A 15,211-nucleotide genomic window follows, 5' to 3' on the forward strand; every position below is an offset into this window, starting at 1 on the left:
TGAAAGGTTTACTCTTCAAAAAAATAACCATTTTGGGTTCCCCGAAGAACCTTTCAGTAAACATTTCTTAAAATAACTGTGAAGAACATTTCAATAATCTGAAGAACTTATTTACACTGTAAAGAACTTTTATGTTAAAGGTTCTTTATGGAACCATCGATGCCAATAAAGAACCGCTGTTCTTTTTTGGCATCTACGGTTCCATGAAGTCCCCATGAAATCAAAATTTAAGTTTTTTGGCTTTTAGTAAGAATATGTTAGCCTTAAAGGATTACTGCAATCCCAAAATAATTTTCCTGATAACTTGATAACTTGATCCAAGATGTTCATGTGTTTCTTTCTTCATTCGCAAAGAAATAGTTTTTTGGGAAAACATTCCAGGATTTTTCGTCATCTAGTGGACTTAAACTAGTGGGTTAAAAATGCAGTTTCATTGCAGCTTCAAAGAGCGCTAAACGATCCCAGCCAAGGAATAAGGGTCTTATCTAGCAAAACGATCGTTTATTTTCAGAAAAAAATTACAATTTATATACTTTTTAACCTCAAATGCTCATGCATACTCTGTATACTCTGGTTGAAGACAGTTAGGGTATGTGGAAAAACTCCCATCTCATTTTCTCCAACTTCAAAATTTTGCGTCTCTGCAGAAGTACATGCAAAGTGCAAACGTTCGAAGAAGATAAAACGCCCTTTACAAAAAAAAAAGATAAACAGTGTTGTAGGACGATTTTGAAGTTGGAAGAGAAAATATGAAAGATGGGAATTTTTCTACATAACATGTCTCGAACCAGAATGAACAGAGTATGCATGCACATCACAGAGCTAGGCAAGACAAGCATTTGTGGAGAAAAAGTGTATAAATATAAATTGATTCAAGAAAATAACCAATCGTTATATTTGTAAAATTTATACAAATTTATACATCATCTGAAAGCTGAATAAATAAGCATAAATAAACATATTTAGGATAGGACAGCATTTGGTCAAGATACAACTATTTGAAAATCAGAAATTTGAGGGTGCAAAAAATCCAAATGAAGTTCTTAGCAATGCGTATTACCAATCAAAAATTAAGTTGTGATATATTTACAAAATATCTTCATGGAACATGATCTTTACTTAATATCCAATTTATTTTCTGCATAAAAGAAAAATCAATATATTTGACCTATACATTGTATTTTTGAATATTCCTGCAAATATACTTGTGCTGCTTAAGACTGGTTTTGTGGTCCAGGGTCGCAAAAGGTTCGTTTAAGAAAAGTTCTGTAAGGAACTGCAAAAACGACTTCAGGCACCTTTATTTTTAAAGTGAACCCCGGGTATTTAAGACTTGTATGGCTTAATATAACATAAATGATGTCTCTTAGTCAAATATGTAGTAGAAAACCCACAATGGGGGCGCCATTATTTCTATGACGTGAAATGGTTGCGCTTGGTGAGCTACTGTCGCTATTTTGTGCTGCAACACAACTCGAAAGATAAAATACTGATACAATGCCACATTGTGTGGCTTTTGGTTGTAATTTTCAGCCGAAGGCCAATAAGAGAACCAATGTAAGTCTTCACTGCTTTTCCTAGCAATAAAAAGAGGAGAAAAGAATGGGAAGATGTCTGTGGACGAATGAAACTTCATCAAGACCTGCGTCTTTGTTCTCTCCACTTCAGCACTGATGTCTTTGAGGCTTTTAGTAGATCACAGCTACTGAAAGAGCTAACAAATGGCAGAGACAAGAAACGCTAAATGCCATCCTGGCAAGATGTAAACATGGTGATGCTTGTCATGACGCTGCAGCTACTGAAGGAGTTTCTGAACGTGGATTACACTCGATATTTAGGGGGAAAATCTATGGTACGGCATTTGGTTTAAGCCTACGCTTATGTCCATCGCCACCTACAAGTGTTTCAGTAGCTGTGGTCATCATATCAGTATATTAATTTTCAAGTTGTGATGCGGTAAAAATAGCAAGAAGTAGGGGCAGTAACTCACTGAGTGCAACCATTTTTACATAATTGAAATAATGGCATCCCCATAGTCCAAAATTTGTATAAAATGATGTGGATTTTTTTGAAATCATGTAAATCTTTGGGTTTTCTACTACATTTTTCAGTAACAGACACCATTTATGCTATATTAAGCCATTTAAGTCTTAATACCTGGATTCCCTTTAAGAATGTTATACACCATCCTGCAGTGTTTGTGCTCCAGATGATTCCTTAAATCCTGTATTGTGTTGAGGAGTGGTGTACTCTTTGTCACTTGCTGGACCACAAAACAAGTGAAAAAATTCCACAGATGCACACTAAAGGAGCCAAGAGACTTGAGGTTTTTTTTTGTTTTGTTTTTTTTACTTGCAACCACCCGAAACAATGTAAAAATGTGCTTTATTTCCATTTTTCAATTTTCATGTTTCCCTAATTCACTCTGGTTGGATTCTCTTCTCGTTCTACTTTTCTGTTGTTCCGTTTCCAGTTCTGGGCCCCCAAAGATTCAGGGAATTTCCTGTTGCCTAACTCTAATAAACAGCCCACATCTGTATCTACTAAAAGCCGAACGGAGCGAAAAAATGAGAGAATGGGGGATTTTGGATAAATAAAGACCAGATGGGAGTGGATGAAAAAAGCAGGGAGGGCACGGAGGGCCAAACGAGTGGGAGAGGAATGTGGGCGAGAGAGTGCTGGGTGTTGATGGGGTCATTCCATGCATAGCTGGGACGGTTCGCTCATGAGGTGGAACGGAGAGAGAAACAGCAGAAACACTCAAAGAGCAGCTGCTAAGTGCTGAAGTGTGAAGACTTTCCACAAATATCAACTTTAAAACATCCTCCCACCCTTTAAAGACAGATTTGCAGCTTCATGTTACGTTTCAGTGCATGTTTCAAACACTTTAAAACAGTGCTGATCTGAGGGAGAGAAAAAAGGAAAATGTCATTAGAATACTTGGCAAAAAGCAGATTTTATTACACATTGCTTCATTCTAGACTCGTAAAAATATAAAAATAGAACTTGAAAACAATGTCATTGTAAACAAACAAAAAAAATAACTTTTTTTTCTGGTGTGTTTGCATTTCCAGTGAAGCGGTGTGGGAGAACATGGCACGGATGTGTGTGAAGAGTCGTCGTCTGGACGTGGCACGCGTGTGTCTGGGGAACATGGGTAATGCACGGGCCGCTCGTGCTCTCAGGGATGCTGAAAAAGAGCCGGAGGTGGAGGCACAGGTGGCCGTACTGGCTACACAGCTGGGCATGCTGGTAAAACACATAAACACTTTCTTAAAGATGACACAACACAAATTTCACCTCAGGTCAAAAGTTTACATACACCTTGCAGAATCTGCAAAATGTTAATTATTTGACCAAAATAAGAAGGATCATACAAAATGCATGTTATTTTTTTATTTAGTACTGACCTAAATAAGATATTTCACATAAAAGATTTTTACATATGTGACCCTGGACCACAAAACCAGTCTTAAGTCGCTGGGGTATATTTGTAGCAATAGCCAAAAATACATTGTATGGGTCAAAATTATTGATTTTTCTTTTATGTCAAAAATCATTAGGAAATTAAGTAAAGATCATGTTCCATGAAGATTTTTTGTAAAATTCCTACTATAAACCTATCAAAATGTAATTTTTGATTAGTAATATGCATTGATAAGAACTTAATTTGGACAACTTTAAAGGTGATTTTCTCAGTATTTAGATTTTTTTGCACCCTCAGATTCCAGATTTTCAAATAGATGTATCTCGCCAAATATTGTCCTATCCTAACAAACCATATATCAATAGAAAGCTTATTTATTGAGCTTTCATATGATGTATATATCTCTATATATCTGTAAAATTTAACCTGATGACTGGTTTTGTGGTCCAGGGTCACATATAGTCCACAAGAGAAAATCTTTCATTGAATTTATGAAAAAGAAAAAAGACTCTGTTCAAAAAGTTTACGTACAATGATTCTTAATACTGTGTTGTTACCTGAATGATTCACAGCTGTGTTTTTTTGTTTAGTGATGGTTGTTCATGAGTCCCTTGTTTGTCCTGAACAGTTGAACTGCCTGCTGTTCTTCAGAAAAATCCTTCAGGTCCCACAAATTCTTTGGTTTTTCAGCATTTTCGTGTATTTGAACCCTTTCCAACAATAACTGTGATTTCGAGATCCATCTTTTCACACTGAGGACAACTGAGGGACTCATATGCAACTATTGCGGAAGGTTCAAACACTCACTGATGCTCCAGAAGGAAAAGCCATGTATTAAGAGCTGGGGTTGAAAACTTTTGAACAGAATGAATGTGAACATTTTTCTTATTTTGCCTAAACCTTTTTTTTTTTTTTTTTTTCATTTACTACTGCCTTTCAGAAGCTACAGAAGATAATTACATGTTTCCCCAGAAGACAAAATAAGTTCAAATGATTTTTAAATTCAAAGGGTTTTTAAAGTCTTAATGCATCGTGTTTCCTTCTGGAGTATCAGTGAGTGTTTGAAGCTTCTGTAATAGTTGCATATGAGTCCCTCAGTTGTCCTCAGTGTGAAAAGATGGATCTCAAAATCACACAGTTATTGTTGGAAAGGGTTCAAATACACAAAAATGCTTGAAAACCAAAGAATTTGTGAGACCTGAAGGATTTTTCTGAAGAACAACAGGCAGTTCAACTGTTCAGGACAAATAAGGGACTCATGAACAACTATTACTAAACATAAAAACCCATCTGTGGATTATTCAGGTAAGAACACAGTGTTAAGAATCAAGCTTATGTAAACTTTTGAACAGGGTCATCTTTATAAATTCAACTATTATTTTCTGTTGTGAACTATATGTAAACATCTTATATGTGAAATATCTTGTTCAGGTCAGTACTAAATAAAAAATAGCATGCATTTTGTATCATCGCTCTTATTTTGGTAAAATAATTAACATTTTGGAGATTCTGCAAGGTGTATGTAAACTTTTGACCCCAACTGTAACACATATATAGGTACATATGTATATATATGTCTCACTCTGAGGTCTGTCACATTACGGAAGCTGAATACATTGTGAATGACGTTTCATGTCGTGTTTAAAGCAAGCAAGCACAAACACAGCGTTGTCTAAATAAACCTTGAGCACTTGGAGCCTCTCTGTCTCATTCAGTACAATAACACGGACTAAACATTTGGATTTAAACGTTTGGGTTTATCGCAGCATCTCTCTCTTTTTTCGCAGGAGGATGCAGAGCGTTTGTATAAGTCGTGTGGGAGGTTTGATTTATTGAACAAGTTTTATCAGGCGGCAGGTCAGTGGCAGCAGGCGGTGGAGATGGCGGAGACGCACGACCGCATTCACCTCCGAACCACTTACTATAGCTACGCCAAACACCTGGAAGCCATGGGAGACAAGAACCTAGCGCTGGTGTAGTAAGTGTCAGGTTCACACACAATCACTAGTCACATTTTAGTCACATTTATAAAGTGTTTTTGCTCACCAAGTGTGCATTTATTGGGTCAAAAATACAGAAAAATTAGTTTATATTGTGAAATATTTTTTACAATGTAAAATAACTGTTTTCTGTTTAAATATATATTTAAATGTAATTTATTCCTGTTATTAAAGCTGAATTTTCAGCATCATTACTCCAGTCTTCAGTGTCACATGATCCTTCAGAAATCATTCTAATATTCTGATTTGCTGCTCAAGAAACATTTCTGAAATTTTGAAAACAGTTGTGCTGCTTTATATATTTTTGGAAATCCCTGATATATATTTTTTTTCAGGGTTTGTTGCTGAAAAAAAAAATCATTTTTTATTTGAAATAGATAACTTAAATGTCTTTACTTTACTGTCATATTTGGTCAATTTATTGAATAAAAGTATCAGTTTATTTAAGAAAAAAATGGAATAAATAAGATTTTTGAATGTTCTTAAATCAAATTAGAATGAATTTTGAAGGATTTGAAATAAATAAGTTATTTAAACAACTTTCTCACTTTTGTATTTTTAATTAAATAAATGCATCTTTGGTGAACATAAGAAACTTAAAAAAATAATTACTGTAATCGCTTTTGTATCTCTGATTGAAAAGCATCAATAAAAATAAAAATAAAAATACAAGTAAAAAAAATCAACCAAAACACTTAAATTGTAGTATATATGCACTACCAAAGGTTTTTGGACAGTCAGATTTTTAATGTTTTTTAAAGAAGTCTCTTCTGCTCACCAAGCCTGCCTTTATTAGTACTATTTTAAAATGTTTTTACTATTTAAAATAACTGCTTTCTATTTAGATATAGTTTAAAATGTAATTTATTCCTGTGATCAAAGCAAAATTTTCTAATTTTAGAAATGAATACTTTCATTTAGCAAGGATGCTTTAAATTGATCAAACGTGATGATAAAGACATTTATAATGTTACAAAAGATTTCTATATTTCATAAATGCTGTTCTTCTTTCTATTCATCAAATAAACTTGAAAAAATTCTACTCAGCTGTTTTCAATATAATAATATTAATAATAAATGTTTTTTGAGCAGCAAATCAGAATATTAGAATGATTTCTGAAGGATCATGAGTAATTATGCAAAAAAAATCTGCTTTGAAATCACAGGAATAAATTATATTTTAAAATATATATCAATATATATCAAATATTATTTTAAATGGTAAAAATATTTCAACATTTTACTTTTTTTTTTTTTTTTTTTTTTTTTTTTTTTTACTGTACTTTGGATCAAATATAGGCTCAGTGAGCAGAAGAAACTTCTTTAAAAACAAAAAAAATCTTACTGTTCAAACACTTTTGACTGGTGGTGTATGTATGCCTTAAAAGTAAAATGTGTAAAAATTTAATAACTTTATTTTTTTGTTTGTTTTTATATATATTCATGTGAGTCTATGTATGTATGCATTACCTCTTTTCTGTCCTGTTCTATAGTTTTGAAAAGTCAGATACACATCGGTTTGAAGTTCCCAGAATGCTGATGGAAGATAATCTTTCTCTGGAAATTTACATCAATAAAATGAAGGACAAGTGAGTTTGAGTTTTCATTGATTCATGATTTAAATCCATGCAATCTGACATGGCTTTGATATTCCCTGTCTGGTATGTGATTGGCCAGGGATCTGTATAAATGGTGGGGTCATTATCTGGAGAGCCAATCAGACATGGAGGCCGCGCTGCATTACTACGATCTCGCTCAGGACTATCTATCTCAAGTGCGCGTGCACTGTTATCTAGGAAACATTCAAAAGGTACGTTAACTGAAGTTTCCTTCTGTTGTGTCCGAAGTAAAATTAACCAAATGCTTCACAGTGATCTGTATATCTGACAGGCAAGTGAAATAGCCAATGAGACGGGCAACAGAGCAGCATCTTACCATGTTGCACGGCAGTACGAGGGACAGGATGAAATCAGCCAATCGGTGCACTTCTACACACGTGCACAAGCCTATAATAACGCCATCCGACTGTGTAAAGAGAATAACTTAGATGAGCAACTTATGAATCTGGCCTTGCTTAGCAATCCAGAAGACATGATGGACACAGCGATGTATTATGAAGAGAAAGGAACGCATATGGACAGAGCAGTCATGCTTTATCACAAGGTATGCCTAAATAAGTATATGCACTGTTGAAATTTACCACTAGGTGGTGCTGATCACTTATAAAAGACTTCTCCAATCCACCTTTTCAGGCAGGTCATGTCTCTAAGGCTTTGGAGCTAGCTTTCGCCACAGAGCAGTTTGGAGCTCTACAGCTGATCGCAGAGGACCTGAATGAAAACAGTGACCCTGCCTTACTAGCACGCTGCTCTGATTTCTTCATAAAACATGCTCAGTATCAAAAAGCTGTGGAGTTGCTGGTGGCTGCCAAAAAGGTGAACACACCATGCGCTTTTATGCAACCAATCATTTTATATATTTATAGAATTCATGCATGCAAACTGAATAAAAAGGCTGTTTACACTAAAAACGATAGCTGTAACTCATGATATTGATGTTTATTTTAATTGTATGCATATGGATTTGTCTGTGTAGTACCACGAGGCGCTCCAGTTGTGTTTGAACCAGAGTTTGACCATCACAGAAGATCTAGCCGAAAGTCTGACGGTGCCAAAAGACTCGTCCCATCTGTCAGAGGCCGGGCGAAAGGAGCTGCTGGAGAAAATCGCAGACTGCTGCATGCGGCAGGGCAACTATCACTTAGCCACGAAGAAATACACACAAGCTGGAAACAAGATCAAGGTTTCATGTAGTACTTGATTCTGATTTGTCGGTCATGGCATTTGCAGTTAAAAAGTTATATATAATGATGCTAAACAACAGAATTGACGGTTAACCCATCAATTTTCTACACTGAGCTAATTTCTAATATCTTTCTTCTCACTTAACTCAAATAGCCCTGTAAAACTTGCTGTTTATTGATATATGAATTTCTGAAGGCTTTAAATTATAAACATCATCAAAACTTAATATACACATTTATTTCACCTTTGTTTGTCTGTTCATCTCTCAGTCATTATGGAAGCCTGTTTCCGCCACTAATAAGATAAAATAAACTTATTTTCTCAGAATTGTGAGATATAAAGTTAAAATTGTGGTATATAAACTTGAAATTCGGAGAACATGTCAGTTTTTTCCCCCTCAAAACTTGACTTCCTAACTCGCAATTGCAAGTTTTTATCTTGCAATTCTGACTTCATTTCTTGCAGTTGTGAGTTTATATCATGCAGTGCTGAGAAAAAAAGTCAGAATTGCAAATTTGTATCATGCAAATCTGAGAAAAAGTAAGAATTGTGAGTTTTTATATCAAATCTAAGGGGAAAAAAGTCAAAATTGTGTTTATATCTCACAAATCTAAGGAAAAAAGTCAGAATTGTGAGTTTGTATCATGCAAATCTGAGGAAAAAAAGTGAGAATGGCAGTTTATATCTCACAAATCTGAGAAAAAAGTCAGAATTGCAAGTTTATATCTCACAAATCTGAGGGAAAAAGTCAGAATTGTGAGTTTGTATCATGCAAATCTGAGAAAAAAACATCAGAATTGTGAGTTTGTATCACAATTCTGGAGAAAAATCAAAATTAAGAGTTTACATTTCACAATTCTGGGGAAAAAAGTCAGAAATGAAAGTTTATTATTTATAAATCTGAAAAAAAAAGTCGGAATTGTAAGTTTTTCTGATGCATTCTGAGAAAAAAGTCAGAATTACGAGTTTGTATCATGCAAATCTGAAAGAAAAAAATTGTCAGAATTGCGAGTTTGTATTACAATTCTGGAAAAAAAATCAGAATTGAGAGTTTATATTTCACAATTCTGGGGGAAAAAGGTCAGAAATGCAAGTTTATTATTTATAAATCTGAGGGAAAAAAAGTCAGAATTGTGAGATAAAAAGTCTCAATTCTTCTTTCTTCCTGTTTTCATCTTTGACAGGCAATGCGAGCCCTGTTGAAATCCGGCGATACAGAGAAAATAGTGTTTTTCGCAGGTGTTTCCAGACAGAAGGAAATTTACGTAATGGCAGCCAACTACCTGCAGTCACTGGACTGGAGAAACGACCCGGAAATCATGAAGAACATCATCGGCTTCTACACAAAAGGACGTGCGCTCGATCTGCTCGCTGGCTTCTATGAAGCCTGTGCTGAGGTACTAAGAGTCTGCTAGTACTTTGAAAACTGATTATGAAATAATCAATATCTTACAGTGTTAAAAATACATTTATTGGCATTAGTGGTTTCATAGAGAACATTTAACATCCAAAGTACCTTCCCATTCCATTTATAGTGGAAAAAATGGTTAATTTAAAATCTATTCACTGAAAGGTTCTTTGAGGAGCCTAAAATAGTTCTTCTGTTGCATTGCTTTGACATGTTTGTTCACAGGTGGAAATTGACGATTATCAGAATTATGAGAAGGCGTATGGTGCTCTGACAGAGGCGTGCAAGTGTCTGACTAAAGCAAAGGGTCGCAGTGGAGACGAGGCTGACAGCAAACTTCTCATACTGACACATAGACTCGGCCTCGTCAAGAAATTCCTTCAGGCGCGAAGGTACCAATGAAACGAGCATTTGATTTGTGCATTTTGTCAACACCTGTGCGTGCATTTGTAAATGTATTTATGTGTGTAGGATGCACGAAGAGGATCCAGTGGAAGCGGTGCGTGTGTGCGAGTCTCTGCTGGAAGAGAAGGATCTGGACCCTGCGGTGCGTGTTGGAGATGTGTATGGGTTCCTGGTGGAGCACTACTGCCATCATGGCAACTTCCAGCAGGTATGTTGTGTTTTAGGGGGCTTTTTGACAAATCTGCTTTTACCTTACCAATTTCTAATGTGACCCATTCTCTGTTACCAACTAAACTGTCAGTGTGAAAGCCGCCTTAGTATTTAAGAGAAACTATAGCCATGCTATACTCTGGAGGAATGGCTTTCACCATTGTTTACTTGCCCTCATGTCATTCAAATCCCAAAAGGGGTTTGAAGACTCTTTATGCATGTCTAAAAACCTAAATTTCAGTCACAAATGTATTGTATGGACCCAAAGTATTCAAATAAGATTTGAAAAGTTATACAGCATAACAAATGTGGTCATTACAAATGTGGGCAAACTATTTCTTTAACCAGTGTTGGGGAAAGTTACTTTTAAAAGTAATGCAATTCAATATTGAGTTACTCCCTAAAAAAGTAACTAATTACGTTACTTTTTATGTTAAGTAATGCGTTAAGTTACTTTTGCGTTACTTTTTGAATCTGGGCAGGGCTTGCTTGTTTTTTGTTAATATAAAAAGTTCTGTTTTTGGCAAATGTATAAGCCTTTTTACACCAAAAGCACCAGGCTTAGAGAAAAGTACATTCAGGTCTGTAGGGTAGACCGCAGAACTCTTCACCAATAAAAAATGGAAAACAAATGTTAGATTATCTTGAGTAATTTTTGCTTATTAGTATGGATGAATTGGATCATCAAAGGTCAGCAGCAAAGACATTGGTTAATAAAATGGGATTAAATACATAAATGATATTTGTATTATTTAACATTTAATTATTGCAGGTTTGCGTTGAATTTCAGTGTTTTTATTCATTTTGACGAACACTGTATCTGTTTTTTTAGTGAGTGAGGTGAATTAATGCATGTTCACATTTATTCTAGAACTAAAGTAACATCTTACTCACAATTTCTCCTAACATGAGGACAGAAGAGCTTTTAATTAATAAATGGGGTGAAAAAGAAACTGGCATTACTTATTTGAAAAAGTAACAATTAATTAAAAAGCAATGCGTTACTTCACTAGTTAATTGGAAAAAGTAATATTATTACGTGGCTTGCTTTACTTGTAATGCGTTACCCCCGACACTGCCTTCCAGTTCTAACATCTGTTTCCAGTTATATTTTGATTGAATATTGTTTTTGTACGTGTATTAGGCTTGGAGTAAAATCGAGGACTTGAGATCATCACGTCCCAACATAAACTTGAGTTTGTACGTGAGTCAAACCAGTCTGGAGGCTTTACAGAACGCTGCTGGAGTCCGTCTGCTCTACAGAGATACGAACACCCATGCTGCCGAGGATGATGAAGAGGTGGAGGAAGATGAGAACATCAATCATTGAGAATACGACTTATTGAGGAGGTGGTCCTCAAGATATATAGAAAAAATCACATACATTTTTCAATGCACTCGACTAGCCTACAGCAGTCTGCCTGCCTGAGTCTTGTTTTTTTTTTGTTTTTTTTAAACGTGCCATATTTCTATGGGACTGCCAGTCTAGTAAATGGGACGTCTTTGGTAGTTGTGTGACTTTGTTGAAGCCACTTTGCAGGTTGCCTTAAGTAGAGTAGCTTGTGTGCGAATGCCCAGAATGCACTTACATACGCGATGTGCGTGCGGCCTTTCGAACAAGAATGCTGTGGGACCACTATTTAAGTCATTTTGTACAATTTACAAATTATTTAATGATCAGGCTTGTTCTGCTCTCTTTGTATCATATATCTTGTATACATTTTAATAAATTTTTCTATGTTTACTTAATCATATTGAGTTAATTTGCATCTCTCAAGTTAAATGTTCAAGTGGTTTCTGTATTTTGTGTTTTAATTCTGCATAATATTTTTATTTGTTCCTGATCTTCGCTGGCTTGCCCTTTTTCTCGCCAGTTTGAACTACTAACCATTAACGGCCGATTTGGTAAGTACGATTCCTGTCAGTAAATTGGTTCTGTCTAACCAAAAGGGGATAATATTTTTTGAGGTAAGTATTATTGACAAAGGGTTTAATTTCGATTTGCATTTTCAATTTTGAATTCAGAGTTAATTTGAACTGGTATTTAACCCTAAAAGTACTGCTGCTAGGATTTCAGTTGACCAAATTTGACTCTTTTTAATGAATCTGTTCAGTTAACTGATTCAGCGAGTCAATACACAACTGTAATGTTTTGTACATGTTTACATAATCATGTTGAGTGAATTACATTACATCTCTTAAAGTTAAATGTGCAAGTTTGTGTATTTTGTGGAATATATGCATTTTAATTCTACACATCTTTGCTGATTGGCCCTTTTTCCCGCCATTTATAATTTGGATGACTGGTATTATTCCTGTCAGTGAATTGGTTGTTTCGACCAGTTTGTCTTAAAAGGGGATTTTAAGTTATATATTTCGAGGCCAGTTTTGTTGACGGTGAGTTTAATTATTTTTAACAGGCATATATTTTTATTTCCATTTTCAATTTAGAATTTCAAGTTAATTTGAACTGGTTTTTAACCATGAGTGCATTACATCTCTCAAAGTTAAATGTGCACGTGCAAGTATTTTGTGGAAAACACTTGTTTTAATTCTTCACAATGTGTTTTATTTGTTCCTGATATTAGCTGTCTGACCCTTTTCCCCGCCAGTTAGAATTTGAACTACTAACCGTTAACGGCCAATATGGTAATACATTTCCTGTCAGCGAATCAGTTCTTTCAAACGGTTTGCTTTAAAAGGGGATTCTTTTAAGTAGTAATATTTATCGAGGTAATTTTTATTGACAATGTGTAACAAAATGGCATAAATTTTAATTGTCATTCCTTTTTGATTTTGAATTTCAAGTAAATTTAAACTGGCATTTAACCCTAAAAGTGCTGCTGCCAGGGTTCAGTTTGCCAAATTTGACTCTTTTTAATGAATCTGTTCTGTAAACTTTTTCAGCCAGTCAATATGTAAATGTAATTACACAGTCATATTGAGTAAATTACATTACATCTCTCAAAGTAAAATGCAAGTGGTTTGTGTATTTTCTTCATAACATGTTTGAACATCTTCACTCTTTTTCCCACCAGTTAGAATTTTAACTACTAACAATTAATGGCCGATTTGGAACGATTCCTGTCATCGAATCGGTTCTTTTGAACGGTTTGTTTCAAATGGGGATAATATTTTTTGAGGTATGGTTTTAATTGATTTTAACAGACTTTCATATATTTTAATTTTCATTCCTTTTCGTCCAGTTCATTTGAACTGGCATTTAACCCTAGAACTACTGCTGCTAGGGGTACGGTTTACCAAATTTAACACTTTTTTTAATGAATCTGTAATTCAGGGAGTCAGTACGCAAATGAAATGTTTTTTACATGTTTACATAATCATGCTGAATAATTTACATTACATGTCTCAAAGTGAAATGTGCAAGTTGTTTGTGTATTTTGTGGAAGATGTGTGTTTTAATTATAATGTGTTTTATTGGTCCCGATCTTGGCTGACTGGCACTTTTCCGCCATTTAGAATTTGAACTACTAACCATTAATGGCAGATATAGTACGATTCATGTCAGTGAATCGGTTCTTTCGAATGATTTGTCTCAAAATGGAGTAATATTTTTGAGGTAAGTTTTATTGACAATGTGTTTAATTAATTTTAACATACTGGCATAAATTTTAATTTTCATTCGTTTTCGAATTTCAAGTTAATTTTTTACTTGTATTTAACCATAAAAGCACTGCTGCTGGGGTTCAGCTGGCCAAATTTGATTCTTTTGAATGAATCGGTTCAGTACTGATTCAGCGAGTCAATATGCAAATGTAATGTTTTCTAACGTTACATGTTCACGCAAGAATATTGACAGTGTTTAACAGATTGGCGCATATTTTTATTTTTATTTGTTTTCCTATTTTGAATTTCAAGTTTGAACTATAACGTGCTTGGGGTTCAGTTTACCACATTTGACTCTTTTTAATGATTTGTTCCGTAAAGTTAATACGCAAAAGTAATGTAACAATTAATTCGTTTTCATACATTAACAAGGTAAATATACCGAATCAAGACTTTTCAATTTGTTGTCACAGTTTATCCCATATCAGACAAATGAATCACGATTTAGTTGAACAATAGGCCTGTTGTCAAACGAAACAATAAATGCTCTGGATTTACAACCCGATTCTATTGTAAGGGACAAAGGGGTTTTGAACTTTCACAAGAGCCCTTGATATTTACCAAACAGAAAGAACAATTCAGCAAAACTGTTTCCACAACAAAACAGATCTGATAGGCAATGTAAGTACTGTTTCTGATTTGGCCATAGACTGCTTCTCAGGCTATATATGTCTTATATGTGCTGAGACTTTATGTTGTTGTTAATGATTCATTTGTTTAGAAAACATTTGTTGAGCAGATGCAGCACAATTCATATCTCAGTATATTCTAGTTTAGTATTTCTAGTATTTTATGTGTTCATGAAATAGCACGATACATGTCTAATTAACAGGATTTGAATAATTTACGAATGATTCAACTGAATCATCTGAAAGAATCGTTTGTGATTCAAGCGTCAAATGCAGCTCTCTTTCACAGTTTGCTGTTTCTCAGAGTGTGAGGATCATTATGAACGTCATGGAGACTTGTGTTTATAGAAACCAGACATAACACACCTCTGACAGCTGCAGAACATGGACTCGACGAGTAAACAGAGCTCAATTAGCGAACTGCAGGAGCAAATTCGCTCTCTGACTGAAGAAAATGTAAGATATTTTCTTGTCATATGAAAGGAATTAATTACCTCTATAATAACTTTTAAAAAATCATGTGTATTTCATGCTTATAAATTAATATGCATTAACAAACCCAATAATTATGATCAGGGTAAGTAAGTAATAGGCTTTATACACTATTATTCAAAAGTTTGGGGTCAGGTTTTTAGGATAAAAAAAAAAGAAGTTATGTTTATTCAGCATAGACACATTAAATTGATCAAAAGTAACAGTAA

General features: G+C 34.6%; 1 protein-coding gene across 1 annotated transcript in view; it reads left to right on the top strand.

Annotated features, from left to right (window-relative positions):
- The window catches only part of ift140 (intraflagellar transport 140 homolog (Chlamydomonas)), a 40,356-nt gene extending 28,353 nt beyond the window's left edge, over nt 1-12,003 (top strand). Inside the window, exons 19-29 of the mRNA XM_073830935.1 lie at nt 3,075-3,252; nt 5,215-5,405; nt 6,921-7,016; nt 7,105-7,237; nt 7,318-7,590; nt 7,680-7,862; nt 8,023-8,229; nt 9,416-9,628; nt 9,865-10,031; nt 10,111-10,252; nt 11,399-12,003. Coding sequence (XP_073687036.1) covers nt 3,075-3,252; nt 5,215-5,405; nt 6,921-7,016; nt 7,105-7,237; nt 7,318-7,590; nt 7,680-7,862; nt 8,023-8,229; nt 9,416-9,628; nt 9,865-10,031; nt 10,111-10,252; nt 11,399-11,584 — 1,969 coding nt within the window. The 3' untranslated portion in view covers nt 11,585-12,003. The remainder of the gene's footprint in view (nt 1-3,074; nt 3,253-5,214; nt 5,406-6,920; nt 7,017-7,104; nt 7,238-7,317; nt 7,591-7,679; nt 7,863-8,022; nt 8,230-9,415; nt 9,629-9,864; nt 10,032-10,110; nt 10,253-11,398) is intronic.
- Nucleotides 12,004-15,211: the final 3,208 nt, after the last annotated feature.

This window comes from Garra rufa, chromosome 24, assembly GCF_049309525.1.
Source record: "Garra rufa chromosome 24, GarRuf1.0, whole genome shotgun sequence".
Classification (NCBI taxonomy): domain Eukaryota; kingdom Metazoa; phylum Chordata; class Actinopteri; order Cypriniformes; family Cyprinidae; genus Garra; species Garra rufa.